The following is a 22,027-nucleotide window of genomic DNA, read 5'->3' on the forward strand; positions in this document are numbered from 1 at the left end:
GTGACTTCAGAGAGCTCTTATGCTGCGTTACTCATTGAGCATTCAGTTTCCGGTGTTTAACAAGTTTTCCAGTATTTAACAAACAAGGGCATCTAACCTAGAATCCAACCAATTTATTTTTTAAATATTTATCTCTGTATATTCTTCTGTACATAAACGGAGATATCAAGTTTTAGCATAACATTTTTTTATTTAATTTTATCATTCATTAATTTTTTTTATTTATAATACCGTTCTTTACCAAATGAAATAACTAATTTTTTAGATAATCACAAATTAATTTATAACTTTGAGTATATGAACGACTATTTTATAACTTTAAAGATATGAACAACAAAAGCAGACACAATATTTATAACTTTGAGATATGATCAATAAAAAAAGACCCAATATTGATCCGTAAAGACAGATAAATGTACAAATTTAACATAATTATTATACAACAAAGTGTGCAATACTGCACACTATTTTTTTTTTCTTTCTTGTGGGAGCCATTTGATATTTTTTATGACAACCGTAAGAGTCAGCTAAAGTGAGAAAAATCCTCAAAGCTCAATAGACGCTTGCAAATAGTCTTACATTTTATCCACCAACAAAACTCCCACATTAGCAGAAGGGTTTAAACTCACATCCTTAAATCTAACAGGTCGACCTTTATTTACTTACTACTATTTAGTATTAGTGGGTTATAATTGGATGTGAAGTTATTGTTGAGATATATATTTAATAGATATTTTGGAGGTTCTGCTACACCTAAATGATCAAGCATTTGCTGGTACTTAAATTAAAAATGTAAAAACATAAGAAATGAGTACAAACAACAAGTTACATACCCAATTCAGAATTGTTGGGTTGAAGATGGGAATAGGTAAAATGGTAATTGAAAAACAATAAGTACAATCTTCTCAAGATAACATTTTTGTGTGCGATTACAAATGGTAGATGATGTGCAGCACAAGAACTTCCCGGGATAAGATAACCAAATTTTTATTTACAAAGACGAAACTATTTTTACATATTGAAAATAATTACTCGCTGGAATTTGCTAGCCCTACCATGTTGAGCATATGCCGATCTTCCTTAAACCTCTCAAGTACAGTTCCCTTAACTGCATCATTCTTGCCTTGGACCACACCTTGAGTCACTCCCCAGCATTCTATTACTTCAGGTACTATACGGTTAGTTTTGGAGAGGCAAGGGCTACCAAATGTAGAACATGAAAATGTATGTCCTTGATCAAAGTTTGCTGAGATAAATAACCCAAAGTGATTTTCTCGTCCCCCAAAACCAATGCCATTTGGAATTTCCTCTGAACTAAAGTTGACAGCACACTACAAAACATATGGACATTCAGCAGTCAAATTAAAAAACAATGAAAATTCTAAAATGAATGGATTAAATCTATAATTTACACATAAGCACTTAGTTAAAAAATATATCCAAAGAGGGATCAAATCATCTAAATAAGCCTTTTAATTTTTCCTTTACAATTGATATAAATTATAACCATTTGCTAGTGGACGGTAAGATTGATCCCCCGGATACCGAGTTTTTTTAAAAAAAAAAAAGGGATAACCATTTGCAGCAACAACATCACATTACACATCCTTGTGTACATAATAGGATAGACTTTAATACCACCTTCAAATTTTGATTTAGGCCCAACTCAGCCTCAAGAGCCAGCTCATGAGTTGAAAGTTGTCCCTCACTTATAACAATCAGCCATGCCATATTACTATTTAACATAGAACTCTCAACAAATATCATCTTTTTATAACATAACAACACATTTAAAGTATACTCATGCTTAACCCCCTAACACCCGAAAAATGCCATTGATGCTGATAGGATGCATGGTTTAACACTATAAAGACCTCATAGTTCTTGTTTTTGTATATTATGTTTGTTCTAATAGGAGTACCAACGTTAAGTTACTTTGCAACACTGGCACAACATGATAGCAGATTGATTATCACAGTTTCTAACAAACAAGGGAATGTACAATTTAGAATATAAGAAATAGGAAGATTTTTACCCATTGTAGATTAGTGTTTGCTCCAGTTGGCCTGAATATAGATGCCTTTGGATTTAGTTGAAAAATGTAACATTTCATGTCTCCATAAAATTCAGCATGCCGCTCCCATTGTTGAGAAGCATATCCTCCATATATATAACCATCTTTATCCTTAAGAATTAGCACAGTTGGGCCTTCATGATTTCTGCGGTTAAGATCAAGAGCTATTAATGCATACTAAATTTCCAATCCTAGAGTTTAGTTGAAGCAGCCTATAAACTGGAATCGACTTAACATACATTTAGCATTTACGACCTCAGAAAACAACAGAAATTGACAAGCGCCTCTTGGTCAATTATCAAAATCATAATAATGAAATAGTTGCATGTTAGACAATAGAAAATAAACCTTTAACGTTGAATTGTAATCTGTAACAACACGGCTCCTAAAATTTTGAAGCAACAAACCTAATTGTAGGCTGTGTGTAATAAAAAGTAAAAGCTTGCCAAGTTTTAGATATCTCAAGGGTGCACTCAAATATAATGGGGATCTTGTTAAATTAAAGATGTGTCTGTCCTACAAGTCATCATGTGTTTCTCACTAGTAACCGCAAAAAGCACATGACACGTCCTGTATACTGTTTGTTTTAGATTCAAATCCCATTGATGAAAAATTGTACAGTCCAACCATTCACAACCTCCACTAGGACTTATTTATGTAATTTTGTGCATAAAGTTGCTAGAAAGCTACTAGTTTAAAGGAGTGGAATGCTTCAAACTAAGGCAAGAAAATGTACTTACGAAATGTTGCCCAAGAATGTATTGAAACTAAGACCATTAACAGAACTATGATATAAAAGCATCCAATCTTCCAACTCATGCTGGGAAAGTGCTCCTCCTATATGCCAAGCATACTCTTTTCTCAAAAGCACAATGTTAGAATCAATATCCTTCGGGGTTAGTAGATTAGGAATTTGAGTACCTGGCCGTCCTACAAAAGGCAAAACATTGGAATAAGAAAATATGCCAATCATTTTCCCTGATATTTCTTCAAAACTAATCCAATAGTATTTTTATCTAAAAATGGGTGCTAAAATCAATATAGTATACAAGGGAAACATATAGTTTGATGAATTGCATCTGTTTGTCTAAGTTTTTATAGATACCGACACGATAGGTTCCTAGATCTGGTAAGTTACATTGAAGGGCCTGATAAGGCCCTAATGACCTACTCATGTCGGTCGATTCTCCCATTCAGGGGAGGAGCTAACATGTAAATACCAAATGAGAAGGAAAGTTAGTTTGTTGGGGGCAAAAGAACAAATTTGATAAATAGGGTAGTTTGGAGGGTTAGGTGGGGGCTTGTGTGTGTTTCCATTTCACTTTCGGCTTATAGCTTGTGGCCATAAGAATTTACGTTGCTGGGAAAGTTTGCCGTAAATTTCAGTATTTTCTTCTTCTATCCTATCAATAACAACCCTATGTTAGATATGATATGTTCGTCTAAACTTTCCCTCCATTAAAGATTTTTCTCTTTCCACAAAAGTCGATCACCCGGGCCTTAACCGGCCCCATCTTATAACTAACCTAATGTAGGAAGAATTCCACGCAAAAATAATAACAAACACACACATGTTTACAGTTTTTAGAGAAATTCAAGTTTTCTCATACCGCAGAGTCATAACTCTGTGCCCTTAATGTTAAGTCATATTTGATGTTTCAGATAGACTAATAAGAAATTAGGTCAATACCAAAATTATTGCAAATAGAGTGCAGCAAGACCTGAATCAGGTGGCAAAAGCAAGCTTCCAAGAAGCTTTCTCACAGTTGGGAGATGAGTACACCAACTTCTGAAATCATCAAAAGACATAGCCTCCTCAGTGCACTTTTCATCATGTATGGAAAAATTGGCAGCACTCAGAAATATGTTGACAATATCTTGATGTGAACTTGATCCATGTTCAGAACCTTCTATGCATAATATATCGTTAAAAATGGCAATTAGTACCGATTCCAAATCTGACCTGCATCAATCATACAAGATTCCAAATCAGAACTGCATCCCCAATGCAACATGCATCAATAAAATTTTAAATTTTAAAAGGGATACGGAGAGTATAATAATTTTAAAACCATGTTAAAAACAGATAAATCTGTATACGTGACGTAAAAATTCCAACATTTAAAAATCTCTTATTTCAGAACCATAAAAATAATATCAATCATGTTAGCAGCAGTGCAGCACTATCTTTAAAGAAGTACCAGTTAGAACTAATCACACAGTTCAACCAACTAAACTTGCACAAAAGAGTTTAAATCCGACGAATTATACTTCATTGCTTCAAAAAGGAACATTAAAAGATTTCATTGCTTAATTATTAATCAGACCCTGCATTAAACTTTTACAAGTATAGCATAGAACTAAAAGCTGTAAGTGAGGATGCTCTACCTTCCTACAAAATTATCTCCCGATAGATCTAATAACCGAAAAATGAATTCTTCAATTTCATCTTTTGTTCCTTTCTCATAAGTAGCCTGCACCATGAAAAGTTAAACCATACACGCAAACCAAGTTAAACAAATTCAACTTTTACAACAATAGCAACAAAACATGATTATAATGATAATAACAAAGAACTCACTTTAGTAATAACAAGGTCTTCAAAGGTTAACTTTTGATCCTTACGCTCCTGAGTAACCAAATCAAACATCCTCTCCCCAATAGGACCATTGAGTTTGAAATATGACTAAAACCCAAAGAAAATGGAAAGCATAAAAAAAAAAATGATTTTTCATAGATTATGGAGAAAATTAACAATTGGGTCATGAAGGAAATTAATCACTGAATTGCAAATCATCCAAAAAAACAGAAACCTGAAAAACTGAAGGAGTGATGTATTTTCCATTGCTATGTGATTGAGATGCCAATGAATCGAATAGTGATTTTAAGTTTTCAAGTCCCTTTTGAGCAAAAGCTCTGCAAAAAATTATAAAACAGATTAATATATGAAAACTGATTTTTCTGAGTGTGTGTGGAAGCAGAAGAGAAGAAGATGAAGCTACCTGGATGCTGAAAGATATCGAGGATCAGTGGGAGGAGACTGAGCGTTACCCATTGATTTGATTAGATTATTGCTTTGCTTTGAAATTTTTGTATTCTATCTTCTTCTTCTTCTGATTTGGGAACAGAGTTTGTATGATTGATAACAAGGGACCGGGGGGTTTGTGAGAATATATTATTATATTGGTTTGAATGCATTTTTTACTCCAACTTTTATGATTGTTTGATTTTGATCTTATAAGCTTCCATTATTTGATTTTAACCCTCTAATTTTAATGATGTGACAATCTTCCTCCACTTTCAAGTTTAAGACATGTCTTTCTACCATTAGATTAGATCAAATCTTTGTAGTTTTTTACCCTTATTAATATATATAATTGGGGGTGTTTATGTATTAGGACGATCCGTTCAATCCAGTGACCCAAACAAATTCAACCCACATTTTATCCAAATTCGTTCAAGTTCGGGTTCAACATGTTCAAACTCTAAGTGGGTTGGTTCGAGTAACGAGTTTATCATTTCAAACAATTTTCAAGTTCCCCAGCATGAGAGAGTTTTGTATTATGTAGAAATTGAACTCGCAAAACTCTCTATTTCTTCCATTTGCTCGTTCATTTTTTTACCTTTAAAACCCGCAAACAAAGCCTTAGATAATAAGTTGGCTATATTAAGTCCTGTAGGGAATCTTATCAATAGGTGTAATACTTGAAAATTCATATTTTCTTGAAACTAACTATTGACATGAAAATGTAATCTTAATCTTGGAAGACAGCTTATGTTATAAATTCGTTCAAAATGAAATGAATAATTGGATTTATTCAGTTTAAATTTTTTATTCAGATTGTAAAAAATGTAGTGTTTATTGCAGTGGTATTTGTGACTTGAGGCACATTTCTTTGTCTTCCGCTATATAGTTATTGCTTAACTTAGAACTTATGAGGCCATTCTATCAAAGTTATTGATTAGGATCACTGCAGTATATATGTCCTTAAGTCAATTAGATTACTCTCTGTCTACGGGTGTTCCACCTGCTTTGTTTTTTTTTTTTTTGACTCTGATACAATATAATATATGTGCATGAGATGTATATCATGATATTCTTTTTCATTCTTGTCGATTAGCAATAATAAATACTTTACATTTTACCTTCCAGCTTTGTGATCTTAATGCAACTGCATCAACAGCCAACTAATGAAATGCAGAGAAGGAGGATTAAGGATCTTTCAAAACGCTTGGAGGAGGGCATGTTAAAAGCTTCTCTCACTATGGTTTTTTCTTGATCTCATTTTCATTTTCTTTTCACTATTGGGAGGTATTCAAGTCTTCCTTAATTTTAATTTTAATTTTAACTACTCAAGATTTATGATAATAGAAGTAAATTTCAAAGACTATTATTCTGTTTGATGATTTTTTCGACTCATATTTTAGGAGGACTACATGAATTTGGATACACCGGAGTCATTTAACTAGTAGCTATGCTTGGCCGTTCTGAAGCTCACAAAGATGCAAGCACCACTGTAACACATTTACTCTATTTTCTGTTTCTGCATATTTTTGACTTTCCTATTTGGTGAGTTTCAGGCCATTGCTGTTGTGAAACCTCTATTCTTGCATTCTCTATGGATATAACTTATTAGGCTTATAATTCTTTCCCTTCTTTACTAGGAATTGTCAATTCATTGCGTGTCTCTTGGTGTTACAATTATCTCTTTACTAGAAATTTAAATTGGAAACGAAGTTTAAAATCAAGGTTGTTGATGATGTGAAGTACTATTCCCTTCATGGATTTCAACATGCTTGTTCTTCCATTAGAAATCATGCTTTTGTCATCCACTTTTCTTTTTGCCTTTGACTTATCAGAGCAAAAATTTAAGACAAATTGGAATTTTAGTTTTTAACTTTATCATTCAACAAAGTAATCCTTTGCATTGTCTTCACGTAGTACCACAATATATGAGAATTATGTTGAGACATAAGAATAAGGAAATTTCTCTTTGCATTGTCTTTTTCTTTGCAAGCATTTCGCACAATGTTGGGTTTATAGTTTCGAATATTCACAATTGATGGCCCTCAATAATTAATCAGTATCTATGTTAGTTTGTTTTCCTTTAATCATTGCTTTTATTTGTTAAAGCTTCAAGTGTTTTCTTTCATCCTTACTCATCTTTTCAAAATGTTTTCAATAATTGCTTCTATATGCATATAATTGATCATATGTCATATACTCATCTAATAAGAAATAATTTTTATCATCATTATTGTAAGGGAGTTCAGAATGTGCTTCAAAATCAGAAGCATTGTAGTAAAATTCACTTGCATAAATCCGTAATGAAAATATTTTGATACTGATATTTTCTTTGAACAAACACATATTTTTCAAATACACGCTTAAAATTTTGAAAAAGACGTATGCTGATGGATAGTCTAATTGATTTCAAACACATGTTTGGTTATTAATGTGGTTCATATTGATGCTAGATCTAACTTCTTTGATGTAAGTTGGTACAATGGACTAATTATAATCTGAATAGTTTATAGCTTGGAGCCATGATGTTGATTGGAAAGATATTCAGGGCTTCTACCCCTCATACCTTGTGGTCGCAGAGAAGTCACATAAGAATTTCTAAGAGAAATTACATAGACCTCCCCCGAGCTTTGCTTGAATGACACAAACCTCCCTTTTATTTTCAGAAAAACAAGAACCTCCCCTGCTATTAACTTTTGTTTAGTTTCTGTTAAAATATACACATTGCTTGACAAATATCTCACCTCCTGTAACAAGCAGTGACCTAGGAACGTTTCTTCCCTAATTTTCAAGCAATGTGAATCTCACTAGCCAACAAACATGAATAACTCTAAACAACCCACATCATCGCTCAAAGAGATAACAATACAAAGAGCAAAACAGGGGGGAAAATTGGAACACTAATAGCACTTCAATTGGATTACTACCATGAATTAGTGATCACACATGACATAAGAATCACTATTTATAATAAGCCCTTTCACAAGAAGACTGAACCCATTGTCAAAAAAACCTATCACAAACAAATAACACCAAACACATATAATTCCACAAGACTAGCACAAACATCGACAAGTTGTTATGCGAATCTGTGAATCAACCATTGTGTGTCGCTTCTACTTGTGAGTATTATCGTCATTGTTCCCATTTATCAGAGATAAATTCATGCCACATCAGAGATCGACCGAGAAGTCTATATACTAGAAGTGGTGCCATGGTTTTTGTAGTCTAGGGTGGCCATAATCATGTTTTAGACGTGTAGACAACATGTTATCTTTCTCTTTGACTGATATGGTTTTTCTGTTTTCTTTTTTGTTTAAGAGTGTTATTTAACAAACAATTGATATATCATCTTTAACAAACTCCTTTCTATTTTGCACACTATATCTCTCCTATCTAAAACAATTTTTTCCATTAGAATTTTTCTTCTAATTTTAACTTAATTTTTTTTAATGTTACAATTTTATTTATAGAATCTTTACCTTCATGGATTCATAGTTTGTTAAAAAAAGAACTTGAATTCTTGTCAAAAAAAAAAACTTGAATTTACCAAATAAATAAGATTCATAGTCTTAAAAAAAAGTTTGTTTAAAAAACTAAAATCACGTGCCCGTCTTTCCGCTCTTTTTATTGCGCTAGCGTGTGTAGATTATCAACGATATTTTATAGAAATTTGCATGTAAATTACAAACGAGATTTTATATAAATTTATTTATAGATATTTGTGACTTTCAAATATAACAAACTCAACAAACCATATTAATTTTTTTCAATGGCAACAATAATATAACAAATATAATAAAAATTCTTATCTTTTCAATAATAACACCAACAATATGGAGAGCTTGTCGTAATTGTTTGCCCACAAGAATTAGATTGCAATCAAAAGGAGTTCAGTGTACTGATAGGTGTGCAGTGTGTGATGATTTTGGTGAGGATAATACCCATTTGTTTTTTATGTGTAATAAAAGCAAGATTTGTTGGCAACGTAGTGGATTATGGAATCTTTTGATGACTGTTTTTGATAGTTCTGCAAGTTTTCCAACCAATGTGTTTGCTATCTTATAACACCTGGACCAGCAACAAAAGCAAGTATTCAGTGTGACCCTTTAGAGTATATGGAAGCATCGAAACAATAAGGTATGGAACAATGTTACTGAAACAGCTCAAGATATTTGTACTCGTGCAGGATCTCTTCTTACTAGTTGGAGGAATGCTCAGACTATTCGTCATCCTATCCTTCAACATCCCGCTACCCCGAATGACTTGAAGTGGATTAAACCAAGTCCTGGCAGATTTAAATGTAATGTTGATGCGTCCTTTTCTGAAGCTCGGAATCGGGTTGGCATTGGTGTGTGTATTCGAGATGATGAAGGTCGTTGTGTTTTAGCCAAGACTAAATGAATGTCTTTGCTCCTTGATGTGGATTTAGGTGAGGCTTTAGGTTTATTATCAGTCATGTATTGGGTTCGCGATCTGCAACTAGGTATTGTGGACTTTGAGCTTGATTCCAAAACCGTGGTAGATAGTCTTTATGGTATTAAAAGTGGCGTATCTAATTTTAGTGCAGTAATCAATGACTGTAGACGCGTGTTAGCTTCTGACTTAGTAACCTCTGATGTTAGGTTTATTCGGAGACAATCCAACGAAGTCGCTCATAGTTTTGCTAACGTGGCTTTGCGTCATGTTAGTTTCCATATTCATATTAGGATTCCATCTTATATCTCTATTATTATTATTATGAATGAAATGGAATAAGTTTCTTCTTGTAAAAAAAAAACACCAACAATATAAAGATATAATTGTTTAAAAATATAATTGAAATAAAAGAAAGTCAACCCGAAAATCCTCTAAAAAAAGCTACTATTTTCTTTACATACAGATATATAGTATATAGTATAGATTACCGAATTTTCCATCACAACACAACCATAGGGAATCCCTTTACCCTCTTTTAGAAAATTTGTATATATTCTGATTATAGGTTTTTTATTGGTGCAATCTTCTTAATACTTTTTATTAGCACCTTAAATTAAATTGTTCACTTTATATTGACATTTAAATTGATTTTGACGTTTAATTTTCACATGAAACACTAGCTGATGGTGTAATCCTTGGATTTAGGCATTGTTGAATTTGTGCAGAGTCTGATACGGGTGAAGAATTAATATGAATCAACAAGCAGATATTCCAGGGCACATATCTAGACAGGTACCCAATCAAGCAGGGTCTCAGTTGCCTGGACAGACTCAACTGAATGTGAATGCCCTCCCAGCACAGATGCCATCTTTAGGCGGATCAGCAATTAATACGGAATTTCTTAGAGCACGCACACTTATCCGAGATAGGATGTAAGTTACTATTTGTTTGTTTAACTTGTCAATAGGTGTAATATTTGGAGATTGATATTTTCTTGAAACTAACAAATATAACCATTTAATCGTTTTAATTTTTTTACTCAGATTGTGATTATATGTAGTGTTTATAGTTGGTATTTTTGCGACTTGCTTGACGACATTGAGACACATTTCTTTTTCTGCTGCTGTATAGTTATTGCTTATCTTTGAACTTGGCAAGCCATTCTATCAAAGTTATTGATTTGGATTACTACAGTACATATGTCATGAATTAAGTCGATTAGATTAATCTCTGTCTATGTGTGTTCCACATGCTTTGGTTTTTTTTTACGAAGATACGATATAATATGTGCATAAGATATATCACGTTATTCTTTTTCATTCTTGTCGATTTTACTTGACAGCAATAACATTTTACCTTCCAGCTATGAGATGTTATTGCAACGGCATGCAATACCAGTTAGTGAAATGCAGAAAAGGAGGATCAAGGATCTTTCAAAATGCCTGGAGGAGGGCCTGTTAAAAGATTCTCTCTCTAAGGTTTTTTCTGGATCCCATGTTAATTTTCTTTTCACTATTGGGAGGGATTTAAATCTTCCTTAATTTTTAAATACTCAAGATGTATGATTCTAGAAGTAAATTTCAAAGACTATATTCTGTTGAGTGTTGACAATGTTTTGGACTCGTCTTTTAGGAGGACTACATGAACTTGGATACACTACAGAGTCGTTTAACTAATTTCCTCCGACAAGCAGCTATGTGTAATCACAACAAACAGAATCCCCAGCTTGTTAGCTCTTCTCCCATGTGTACAATGACATCAACCCCTGGTATGTCGCATGGTTCAAATTCAAGCATGGCGGTTGCATCTTCTACAGACGCCTCGATGATTTTTTCCAGTGGGTGTCATCGCATAGTATCAACCTCTTTCAATAGTGTAAATATGTTACCAACAGGTGGCATGGTTTGCAGTTCCAAAGATCACAAAGATGTAAGTATACTCTTTATTTTTTGTTTTTGCATATCTTTTGATGTATGTTATTTGAACAACCATTTTTTGGACAAATTATGGGACAATCAAAGATATACAAAGAGAGTATGAGAGAAAGAGGGAGTTGTCCCAAAAGTTGTCACAAAATGGTTGTAGTGTTGTACATATATCATTTCTCCATTTTTTACACTATTGAAGAATAAATATGAAACTACAGGAACATGTTCCAGGGCAGATATTCAGAGAGGTACCCAATCAAGCAGGGTCCCTGGACAAACCCAACTGACTGGGAATGTCCTCCCATCACAAATGTTATCTTTAGGCGGATCAACAATTAATATGGACCCTGAAGAATTTCTTAGAGCACGCTCATTTATTCAAGAGAGGATGTAAGTTACCATTTGTTTGTTTAACCACAACACATTCCTTTAGGCTTTGTTTGTGAATTTGGAGGGGAAGGGAGGGGAGGGCTTTGGAAAAAGGAAGGAGCAAGTGGAAGAATTAGAGGACTTTGAGTGGGGAGGGCCTGGGGGGGTTATTTTTCTTCATAAATACAAAATCCTCCTCATGTGGGGGAACTCAAAATCCCCCAAAGGATTTTGTATTATGAAGAAAAATAATTCCCCCAAAAGCCCTCCTTTCTCAAAGTCCTCTATTTATTCCATTTGCTCCTTCCTTTTTTACAATGCCCTCATCTCCAAACTCACAAACAAAGCCTTAGGGGATAACTTGACTATATTAAGCCCTATGTGGAATCTTATCAATAGCTGTAATACTTTGTAGATTCATATTTTCTTGAAACTATCTATTGACATGAACATGTAATCTTAATCTTGGAAGCCAGCTTATGTTATAAATTGGTTCAAAATAAATAGTTGGATTTATATCTAAAAAACGGGAAAGGAAAACAATTTTTTGGCCCTCAGTCATTGTAAATATATAATTTTATATGTTACTTGAATATGTAGGCTAAGATATAACCATTTATTCGGTTTAAATTTTTTATTCAGATTGTAAAAAATGTAGTGTTCATTGCAGTGGTATTTGTGACTTGCTTGACAACATTGAGGTCCGTTTCTGCATCTTCCGCTATATAGATATTGCTTAACTTAGAACTTGTGAGGCCATTCTATCAAAGTTATTGATTAGGATCACTGCAGTATATATGTCCTTAAGTCAATTAGATTACTCTCTGTCAATGGATGTTCGACCTGCCTTTGTTTTTTGACTCAGATACAATATAATATGTGCATAAGATATATCATGGTATTCTTTCTCATTCTTGTCGATCCGCAATAATAGATATTTTACATTTTAACTTCCAGCTTTGTGATCTTAATGCAACGGCATCAGCAGCCAATTAATGAAATGCAGAAAAGGAGGATTAAGAATCTTTCAAAACACTTGGAGGAGGGCATGTTAAAAGCTTCTCTCACTATGGTTTTTTCTGGATCTCATTTTCATTTTTTTTCACTATTGGGAGGGATTTAAGTCTTCTTTAATTTTAATTTTCTTTTCACTATTGGGAGGGATTTAAGTCTTCCTTAATTTAAATTTTCTAATACTCAGATTTATGTTTCTAGAAGTAATAAATTACAAGGTGCTTTCAAACTTCTTCCTCCTTAATTTCAAAGACTATTATTGTGTTGAACATGTTTTCGACTCGTATTGTAGAAGGACTACATGAGCTTGCGTACACTAGAGAGTCATTTATCCATTTTCCTCCGACGAGCAACTATGCTTGGAAGTTCCAAAGCCCACAACGATGTAAGCACCAAGGTGTGGTGTAACGCATTACTCTTATTTTCTGTTTCTGCATATTTTTCACTCTCCCATTAGGTGAATTTCAGGCCATTGCTGTTGTGAAACCTCTATTCTTGCATTCCCCAAAGATATAACTTGATTAGGCTTATAACTCTTTCCCTTCTTTACTAGGAATTGTCAATTCATTGCGTGTCTTTCTTTTTTGCAGAAGGTGTTACAAACTAAAACTCTCAAGGATATTCCAGCAACCACCTTTCCCACTGGTGATCATGTTGAGCCTCCTCCAAAACAAACATTAGTTAAACAAGTAATCGTGGCACTTCCTTCTCGATCTCCTATTTTGACAGAGAGTAATCAATTGAAAGATGAGGCAGTTGTTGTTTCCCAAAATGCCATTGAAGTTGATGTTGAAAATGTGCAAACACCTGTAAAAAATGACGTCCATTAACAAACATCTGGCACCAAGGGTTTAGTCGTCAATGACAATTTGACAATTTCTTCCTACCCTGCTCCAAAACATGGTACAGAATAAGGAGTATTATCCTTGAAATGTATATTAAAAACAGTGTTTAAAATCATGCTTTTCTCATCCACTTTTCTTTTTGGCTTTGTCTTATCATAGCAAAAATTCAAGACAAAAGGAATTTCAATTTGCTTCTTTACATAGCACCAAAACATATGAGGATTATGTCAAGATATACGAACAAGGAAGTTTTTCTTTGCACTATCTTTTCTGTTGCAAGCATTTCGCACATATCGGGTTTATCGTTTCGAATATTCACCATTAATGGCTCTCAATAGTTCATCACTTTTGAAGTTTGTCGGTGCGCATACAATTAATTTGGGTAGAATCATTTCCAATGATCGGTCTTTTGAATATTCACCATTAACGTTTTGATTCAACGTATTTTACAGTGGTATTTACGACTTGCTTGACAACATTGAGACACATTTCTTTGTCTTCAGCTATATAGTTATTGCTTAACTTTGAACTTGCAAGGCCATTCTGTCAAAGTTATTGATTAGGATCACTGCAGTATATATATATATCATTGAGTCAATTACATTACTCTTTGCCTATTATTGTTCCACCTCCTTTGGTTTCTTGATTGAGATACAATATAATAAGTGCGTAAGATATGTCATGATATTCTTTTTCGATCTAACAATAATAGATATTTTACATTTTACCTTTCCAGCTTTGTGATCTTAATGCAACGGCATCAACAGCCAATTACTGAAATGCAGAAAGGGAAGATTACAGATCTTTCAAAACGCCTGGATGAGGGCCTGTTCAAAGCTGCTCTCACGAAGGTTTTTTCTGGATCTCATTTCAATTTTCTTTTCACTATTGCAATGGATTTAAACTTTCCTTGATTTTAATTATTAAATACTCAAGATTTATGATTCTGGAAGCAATAACAAGGTGTCTTCAAACAAGTTCTTCCTCCTTAAATTCAAAGACTGTTATTGTGTTGACAATGTTTTCGACTTGTCTTTTAGGATGACTACATGAACTTGGATACACTAGAGAGTCGTTTATCTAATTTCCTCCGACAAGCAACTATGCATGGAAGTTCCAAAGCTCACAAAACTGTAAGCACCAAGGTGTGTTGTAACACATCACTCTTATTTTCTGTTTCTGCATATTTTTCACTCTCCCATTTGGTGAATTTCAGGCCATTGCTGTTGTGAAACCTCTATTCTTGCACTCTTCAAAGATATAACTATTTCCCTTCTTTACTAGGAATTGTCAATTCATTGCGAGTCTCTGTTTTTTTTTTTTTTTTTGCAGAAGGTGTTGCCATTATCTACTAAAGCTCCTAAGGATATTCCAGCAACCACCTTTTCCACTAGTGATCATGTTGAGCCTCCTCCAAAACAAACATTAATCAGACAAGTTATTGTGGCACTTCCTTCTCGATCTCCTATTTTGACAGAAAGTAATCGATTGAGAGATGAGGCAGTTGATGTTTCCCAGAATGCCATTGAAGTTGATGTTGAAAATGTGCAGTCACCTGTAAAAAATGAATGATGTCCTTTGACAAACATCTGGCACCAAGGGTTTAGTCGTCAAACACAATTTGACAATTTCTTCCTCCCGTGCTCCAACACATGGTGCAGAAATGGAGTATTAGAGTTTAAAATCATGCATTTTTCTTCTTTTTGCCTTTTCCTTATCATAGCAAAAATTCAAGACAAATGAAATTTCAATTTTTACCTTTATCATTCAACAAAGTGATTCTTCGTATTGTATTTGCTTCTTTACATGCACCAAAACATGATAATTATGTCGAGATATATGAATAAGGAAGTTTTTCTTTGCAGTATCTTTTCTATTGCAAACATTTCACATATATTGGGTTTATCTTTTCGAATATTCACCATTGATGGCTCTCAATAGTTCATCACTGTCGAGCATGCAATTAATTTGGGAAGAATCATTTTCAATGATCAATCTTTTGAATTTCGACCAGACTCATTCATGAACAATGATACTCGTCCTATTAAATTTTCAATGACTCGCAAATTCTTAACGCTTTTGTAGAATTCTTCCATTTCATCATCAAACCAGTCAACACAATTTTATATGTCTGGCTTTCTCTGTTGACTTATCAATAGATGGTCAAACTGTTAATCTGATTGAGAGTTTGAGACATTACTGGCTGTAGCATGATAGAATTCATTCCATCACATAATGTCAAAATTGTCTCTAACAAATAGTCATTAATTTCAGGCAAAGTATTCTATGTTGAGTGTCTGCTAATATATCATCCACTTGAAGTGTCTCATCACAGTCTATCATATCACGTTTTGAGCCATTTTAATTAAGTATTTAGTCTAATTTTATTAGCTTAGTATTTAATTTGGAGTCATTTTGAATAAATTGTGGTTTTAAATTTATTGAGTCATGTAATATGTTATTGTTGTTATTATTAGTTAGTAGCATGTTTTAAGGCTAAAAAGGGAAGTAAGAAATGGTCAAGTAAAGAAAGGATGCTGGAATATATAAGAGAAGTGGGTGGTGTGAATATTAAAGAGAAAAAGGAAGCATTATGTGCCTATGCATGAAATTGATAAAAAAGCAAGTGGGCATTTTTTACCCAAATTTGGTTGGATTACCCGAGAGTGAAAATGAATTCAGCAAGGTAATAAAACAGGTGCAACACATCATGCCAGGGTAACGACGTTTTGGCAGAAAGCGGATTCACGTTTTTGGAACGGGAGGAACGCACATCACGCATCACGGGAAAAAGAAGGAGGAAACGAGCCACGCACATGGACACTCAACAATAGCATTTTGAATAAAATTGAGGATCAACGCAAACTCTATCGGTTTAATTTCGTTACTCCTTTTGTATGATTATTAGTCCTAGCTTCTTAATCATATAAATTGATCATAGAACTTAATTGACTACTAGCCATAGCTGTTAATTCTGACCTAATAATTCTGTTTAACTTTACATACGAAACTAGAGATAAGAAGCTGCGAGTTATGACTTAGGGATTAACGAACCAGTAATACTTCTGAAGTTAGGAATCGACTTAAGAGATTATAACTTAGGAAAGGTTTTGACTCAAGAGATTGATCAAAACTATTGTGTTAGTCCGTCGTAAAACTAGGTGAACATTGAGAGAGAGAGAGGAGGTGCAATTCACCAAATAGCGAGAATTAACTTATTCGAAAGACACCTGATCACTTTATCTGTGTTATCTTCCAAAACAATTTCTTCCAAAACAATTTGACAGCAGTCTCTGTGGAGACAAACGATGCATTTTTAGTACATTTGCCAAAAGTCTATCAATGTCACACATACAATTAACCTACTCTTATTTCTTATTTCAGTCTACCTAATGTTTCTTATTTCTCCTAATCTTCTTTTATTTTTTTAATCGAAATTTACATTAACCTCTCTTGAAGATACTAGCGGGTTTGAACCCAAGACTTTCAAATTTAACATCCATCTTTTTACCACTAAATTAAACCTAGAGTTTTTTTACTCATTTTAAAGGTTAAATTATATATTATTTTTTTCCTTAACTTAATTTTAGATTTCACTTTTGTTCCTTAAATTTTTTTTCCCGTTTCATTTTGGTCACTTAACTTAAAAATATTAGATGTTTTGATCTTTTAAAAAATGTAGACATTTCGGTCATTCATATCGGTGACCAAAATGTCTTAATATTTGTAACGTAATAGACCACAACTAAACGGAAAAAAATATAAGTGATCAAATTATATAATGAAACAAAACATATTTACGCTCCCATTTGGTACTGTTCACCGTTTTAGGTTTGTCGTAACATTTTCATAATCTATTAGGGTTTGCTTGTTCCTTAACTTTGTATTTGTTGATTTGATTTGATTAGATTAGATTCAGTATGTTTCTTCTAATAGTACTTACGTAAGTTTGATTGAATTTTTATAATCAACATCTATCCATTCTTTCAATTATTCATCACAAGCGTATGAAATACTTTTAGCGTGAATTTACATGCAGATGCAACTTATTTTGGTGATGATAGAGCTTATCAACATTTATAACGATTGTCTTTCTTTTAGAAAAATTGTATACTGTGCTAATAGGTTTCTTCTTAGTATATATTATCACCTTTAAAATTAAATTGTTGACATTCAATTTGCACATGCTGATGGTGTAATCCTTGGATTTATACATTGAATTTGCATAGGGTCTTATAAGAGTGAAGAATGAATATGAAACTAGAGGCAGATATTTCAGGGCAGATATCCGGACATGCACCCAATCAAGCAGGCTCTCAATTGCTTGGACATACTCAACTGAATGGGAATGCCCTCCCATCACTGATGCCATCTTTAGGCGGATCAACGATTAACATGGACCAAGAATTTCTTAGAGCACACTCATTTATTCAAGAGAGGATGTAAGTTGCTATTTGTTTGTTTAACCATTTAATCAGTTTAAATTTTGATTTAGACTTTGATTCAACGTATTTTACAGTGGTATTTACGACTTGCTTGACAACATTGAGACACATTTCTTTGTCTTCAGCTATATAGTTATTGCTTAACTTTGAACTTGCAAGGCCATTCTGTCAAAGTTATTGATTAGGATCACTGCAGTATATATATATATATATATATATCATTGAGTCAATTACAATACTCTTTGCCTATTATTGTTCCACCTCCTTTGGTTTCTTGATTGAGATACAATATAATATGTGCGTAAGATATGTCATGATATTCTTTTTCGATCTAACAATAATAGATATTTTACATTTTACCTTTCCAGCTTTGTGATCTTAATGCAACGGCATCAACAGCCAATTACTGAAATGCAGAAAGGGAGGATTACAGATCTTTCAAAACGCCTGGACGAGGGCCTGTTCAAAGCTGCTCTCACGAAGGTTTTTTCTGGATCTCATTTCAATTTTCTTTTCACTATTGCAATGGATTTAAACTTTCCTTGATTTTAATTATTAAATACTCAAGATTTATGATTCTGGAAGTAATAACAAGGTGTCTTCAAACATGTTCTTCCTCCTTAAATTCAAAGACTGTTATTGTGTTGACAATGTTTTCGACTTGTCTTTTAGGATGACTACATGAACTTGGATACACTAGAGAGTCGTTTATCTAATTTCCTCCGACAAGCAACTATGCATAATCACAACAAACAGTCTCCTCAGCTTGTTAGCTCTTCTCCGATGGGTACAATGATACCAACCCCTGGTATGTCGTATGGTCCAAACTCAAGCATGGCAGTTGCACCTTCTATAGACGCCTCAATGATTTCTTCCAGTGGGTGTAATAGCATAGTACCAACATCTTTCAATAGTCCAAATATGTTACCTGCAGGCGGCATGCTTGGCAGTTCCAAAGTTCACAAAGATGTATGCACCAAGGTATATTGTACCACCTTTACATTTTATGTTTCTGCATATTTTTTTCACTTCTCTTTAGACCATTTCAGCCCATTGTTGATGTGAAACCTCTCTTCATGCATTCTCCAAAAGTATAACTTGATTAAAGCTTATAACTCTTTCCTCCTTCAAAAAAAAAAAAAAAACAGAAAGCTTATAACTATTTCCCTTCTTTACTAGGAACTGACAATTCATTGTGTCTTTTTTTTGCAGGTGTTACAATTATCTACTGAAACTCCCAAGGATTCTGATATGGACACTGTTAGTGGGAGCATTTATTCGACTGATCAACTAGAAGAGTTTGTGTCAAAACTCGCTGCCCACAGTCACTTGAATTCGTTGGTATCTACCTGCTCCTCTAGTGCCCTGTCTCAAAACTCGAATGCCCAAAAAATTTCAGAAATTATGCAAAAACTGAAACCTTTGGTGAGCAAGGATCTTGACTCAATCATGTCCACCACTGGAGTTGTCGAAGAAATATCTTCGTTGGTGAAAGATTTAAATGAAATCAAAGATCACCTCAGTTTTGCCGATTTTGGGACGTTTTCTGCAGTTCAGATGGCTATTGGTCGTTTTGAGAACATCAAACTTGCTCTATCCAATTATCATGGTGTGCATCAAGAACAACAGGAAGTTTGTGGGTGTATTCAAGAATTGATACAGCATCGAACAAATGTGAATGGTAAGCATGAGGAACTTAACCAAAGAAAACAACAAGTCTCTAACCGCATCATTGTTCTTCGTCATGATCTTCAAGAAGCAGAAAAGGAACTACAGACAATATTGGCTGATAAGAAAACCAACACAGCATCTGGAAAACACATTGAGTCCAAAATCAATGAAGAATATTCAAAAGGAGTCAACCTCATGACCAAGATGTCGTCCATTGAAACTGAATATCATTCTGCTCTGAGTAAGAAAGCCTCTCTAGCTGAACATTGGGCCTATGTTCAAGCTTGTTTCTTTCCAAAATCAGTTTAATTTAATCACTTACATTAACTTAGATTTCATAAGAACAATTTGTAATTCTATTGCATTTTAGGTTGTGTTCCCTTTTGTTGAACAAGTATTCCTTCTTTCCTTGTTTACAATGAACTACTTTAACGGTTATTGACAGTCGCTGGTTACTTTCGGTCTACTTTTAACTTGGCCGGTATTGATGATTAATGTGCCTCGTCATGGTATGAATATGATTCATAAACACCATGCTTTGCTCTTTTACCCTTCACAACAAATATCTTACTCCCTCTGTTTTCTTTTCTATGATGTTTCCTTTTGCACTCCCTTCTCCACCATGTGGGATTTGGCTTTTGTTTTACAAATCCTTTGATAGGTGTTTGTTTTAATAGCACAAATTGTTTTTAACATGTTTGTGTTGCCATTGAAAATTATGCTTTTCTCATCCATTTCTCCTTTTGCCTTTGTCTTATCAAAGCAAAAATTCAAGACACATGGAATTTCGATTTTTACCTTTATCAAATTATCATTCCACAAAGTTATTCTTTGTATTGTAAATTTACTTCTTTATGTAAGTAATTCCACAAGCATTTTGCACATAACAGGTTTATAAAGTTTTGAAAATTTACTATTAATGGAAAGAAACATTTGCAGTGATCATGAACGCTTCTTTAAATTCTTAACAGATTTAAACTTAATATGACTGATAAATTCTTGACACTTTTGTGGAATCCTGCCATTTCATCATCAAGACATTACCAGCCAACACAATTTATTATGTGGATTTCTCTGTTGACTTGATCAGTCGATAGGTCAAACTGTTAAATCTGATTCAGACATTACTGACGTTTAGCTGTTATAATTCAGCTTGATGCATCGTCTCGTCTAATACATCTTGATGAATTATTTCTACTTCCACATCAACAGGTTTAACTTTTGGAATTTTACATTTCAAAATCCAAATGGAACTTATGCAGACACCACAAAATATCAGATGCTTAAGTGATAATCATTAGAGAGTCATATGGTAAATGGATAGGAGGGTTCTTGTAAGTTTTAGGGTAAGTGTTGCACGTTTTTAAAAAAGTTATGGGATGTGTACGAAGGTTTGCTAGTTGCAAAAAGGATGGGATTTAATTCAGATGAGCTAAATGTAGATTGTAGATTCCTTGGTTGTAGCAAATATGATTAATGGAGGAGGGGAAGTTAATCTGATTTGTACGAGTCTAGTCTTTAGAGAGAGTGTTCAAAAGTGAGTGTTAGAGAGAGTGTTTAAAAGTGAGTGTTGCTAGCATTCCTCCACTTAGTATAATATTATACGTTGAGGCAAATGAACATCTTGCTAGTGATTTTAAAATTAAGGAAGCTTAGATTGTGCATAAATAGAGGAATGATGGTCACTAAGAGGTATGAAGAAAAATGACCAAGTCTCTCTTCTCTCCTTTTGACACTCATTGGTAGAGTAATGACTTAAGTCTTAGGACTAGGTCTTCTTCTATCTTTTTCTTTTTCTTATTGTACTAAGAATACCAACTCTAATTGGATTCTTGTCTATCAATTCAATATTTGATTCCATAATTAATTTGCAATTATACATCTATCACATACTCAATAGTGCAAACCCTTAGAATGTGTTGGCCAACTTAGTTGTAATCTTGGTTCCTCTTTGATGTATTAGCTAGACAAATGGGATTTTCCTTTGCTCATTTGGTTGTGATGCAATTCTCTCTTTTGAGCTCCAGACCTCTATAGGCCTCTTAAAAAAACTTGTTTCATCATCTATCAAAAGGCCTCAGACAAATAAAAAAAATTAAGTACATCAAGTAAAGTCTCACAAATAAAAAAAAAAATCTGTTTTGAGTTTCAAACTTTTCGGTATGAATATTCAATACTCGAAGTTTTAAAAACAAAACATCCAGTATAATTATTGAAATGTATCTTTCAAAATTTTA

The 22,027-nt window shown here is 33.6% G+C and overlaps 2 protein-coding genes and 1 long non-coding RNA gene across 7 annotated transcripts; 2 read left to right on the forward strand and 1 right to left on the reverse strand.

Annotated features, from left to right (window-relative positions):
* Window positions 1–758: 758 nt before the first annotated feature.
* LOC25499440 (MTOR-associated protein MEAK7) lies at window positions 759–5,264 on the reverse strand. Its single transcript, XM_013594705.3, has 8 exons — window positions 5,077–5,264; window positions 4,888–4,990; window positions 4,656–4,760; window positions 4,463–4,548; window positions 3,796–4,037; window positions 2,815–3,004; window positions 2,036–2,219; window positions 759–1,331 (listed from the first exon to the last, which is right to left on the reverse strand). Exons 1-8 carry the CDS (start codon window positions 5,127–5,129, stop codon window positions 1,029–1,031), a joined length of 1,266 nt encoding a protein of 421 aa, XP_013450159.1. The 5' UTR covers window positions 5,130–5,264; the 3' UTR covers window positions 759–1,028.
* A 4,740-nt stretch (window positions 5,265–10,004) lies between these two features.
* LOC25499441 (uncharacterized) lies at window positions 10,005–15,467 on the forward strand. Of its 5 annotated transcripts, none has more exons than XR_003006753.2 (11): window positions 10,005–10,450; window positions 10,882–10,996; window positions 11,151–11,447; window positions 11,665–11,836; window positions 12,458–12,516; window positions 12,773–12,887; window positions 13,122–13,226; window positions 13,420–13,732; window positions 13,834–14,525; window positions 14,715–14,819; window positions 15,007–15,467. It is a non-coding gene; the product is annotated as an uncharacterized lncRNA (long non-coding RNA). The 5 variants fall into 5 exon arrangements; XR_003006755.2 differs by lacking the exon at window positions 12,458–12,516 and having other exon boundaries at window positions 10,007–10,450; window positions 13,834–14,056; window positions 14,411–14,525; XR_003006754.2 differs by lacking the exon at window positions 12,458–12,516 and having other exon boundaries at window positions 10,006–10,450; window positions 13,122–13,214.
* Window positions 15,468–18,422: 2,955 nt separating this feature from the next.
* Window positions 18,423–20,184, forward strand: LOC25499443 (uncharacterized). The gene is made up of 3 exons (XM_024769946.2): window positions 18,423–18,602; window positions 18,792–19,100; window positions 19,332–20,184. The coding sequence occupies exons 1-3, from the start codon at window positions 18,501–18,503 to the stop codon at window positions 20,097–20,099; spliced, it is 1,179 nt and encodes a 392-aa protein (XP_024625714.1). The 5' UTR covers window positions 18,423–18,500; the 3' UTR covers window positions 20,100–20,184.
* The last annotated feature ends 1,843 nt before the right edge of the window (window positions 20,185–22,027 follow it).

The sequence above is a fragment of the Medicago truncatula genome, chromosome 7 (assembly GCF_003473485.1).
Source record: "Medicago truncatula cultivar Jemalong A17 chromosome 7, MtrunA17r5.0-ANR, whole genome shotgun sequence".
NCBI classification, from domain to species: domain Eukaryota; kingdom Viridiplantae; phylum Streptophyta; class Magnoliopsida; order Fabales; family Fabaceae; genus Medicago; species Medicago truncatula.

Excerpts from the sequence above, each read along its gene's own strand:
- LOC25499443 (XM_024769946.2), top strand. The coding sequence starts at position 18,501 with ATGCAACGGCATCAACAGCCAATTACTGAAATGCAGAAAGGGAGGATT. Across the intron at positions 18,603-18,791 it reads TCAAAGCTGCTCTCACGAAG|GATGACTACATGAACTTGGA; the intron begins GTTTTTTCTGGA and ends CTTGTCTTTTAG. Across the intron at positions 19,101-19,331 it reads ACAAAGATGTATGCACCAAG|GTGTTACAATTATCTACTGA; the intron begins GTATATTGTACC and ends TTTTTTTTGCAG.
- LOC25499440 (XM_013594705.3), bottom strand. The coding sequence starts at position 5,129 with ATGGGTAACGCTCAGTCTCCTCCCACTGATCCTCGATATCTTTCAGCA. Across the intron at positions 4,761-4,887 it reads TCACTCCTTCAGTTTTTCAG|TCATATTTCAAACTCAATGG; the intron begins GTTTCTGTTTTT and ends TTTGGGTTTTAG. Across the intron at positions 4,038-4,462 it reads GGAGATAATTTTGTAGGAAG|GTCAGATTTGGAATCGGTAC; the intron begins GTAGAGCATCCT and ends TGATTGATGCAG.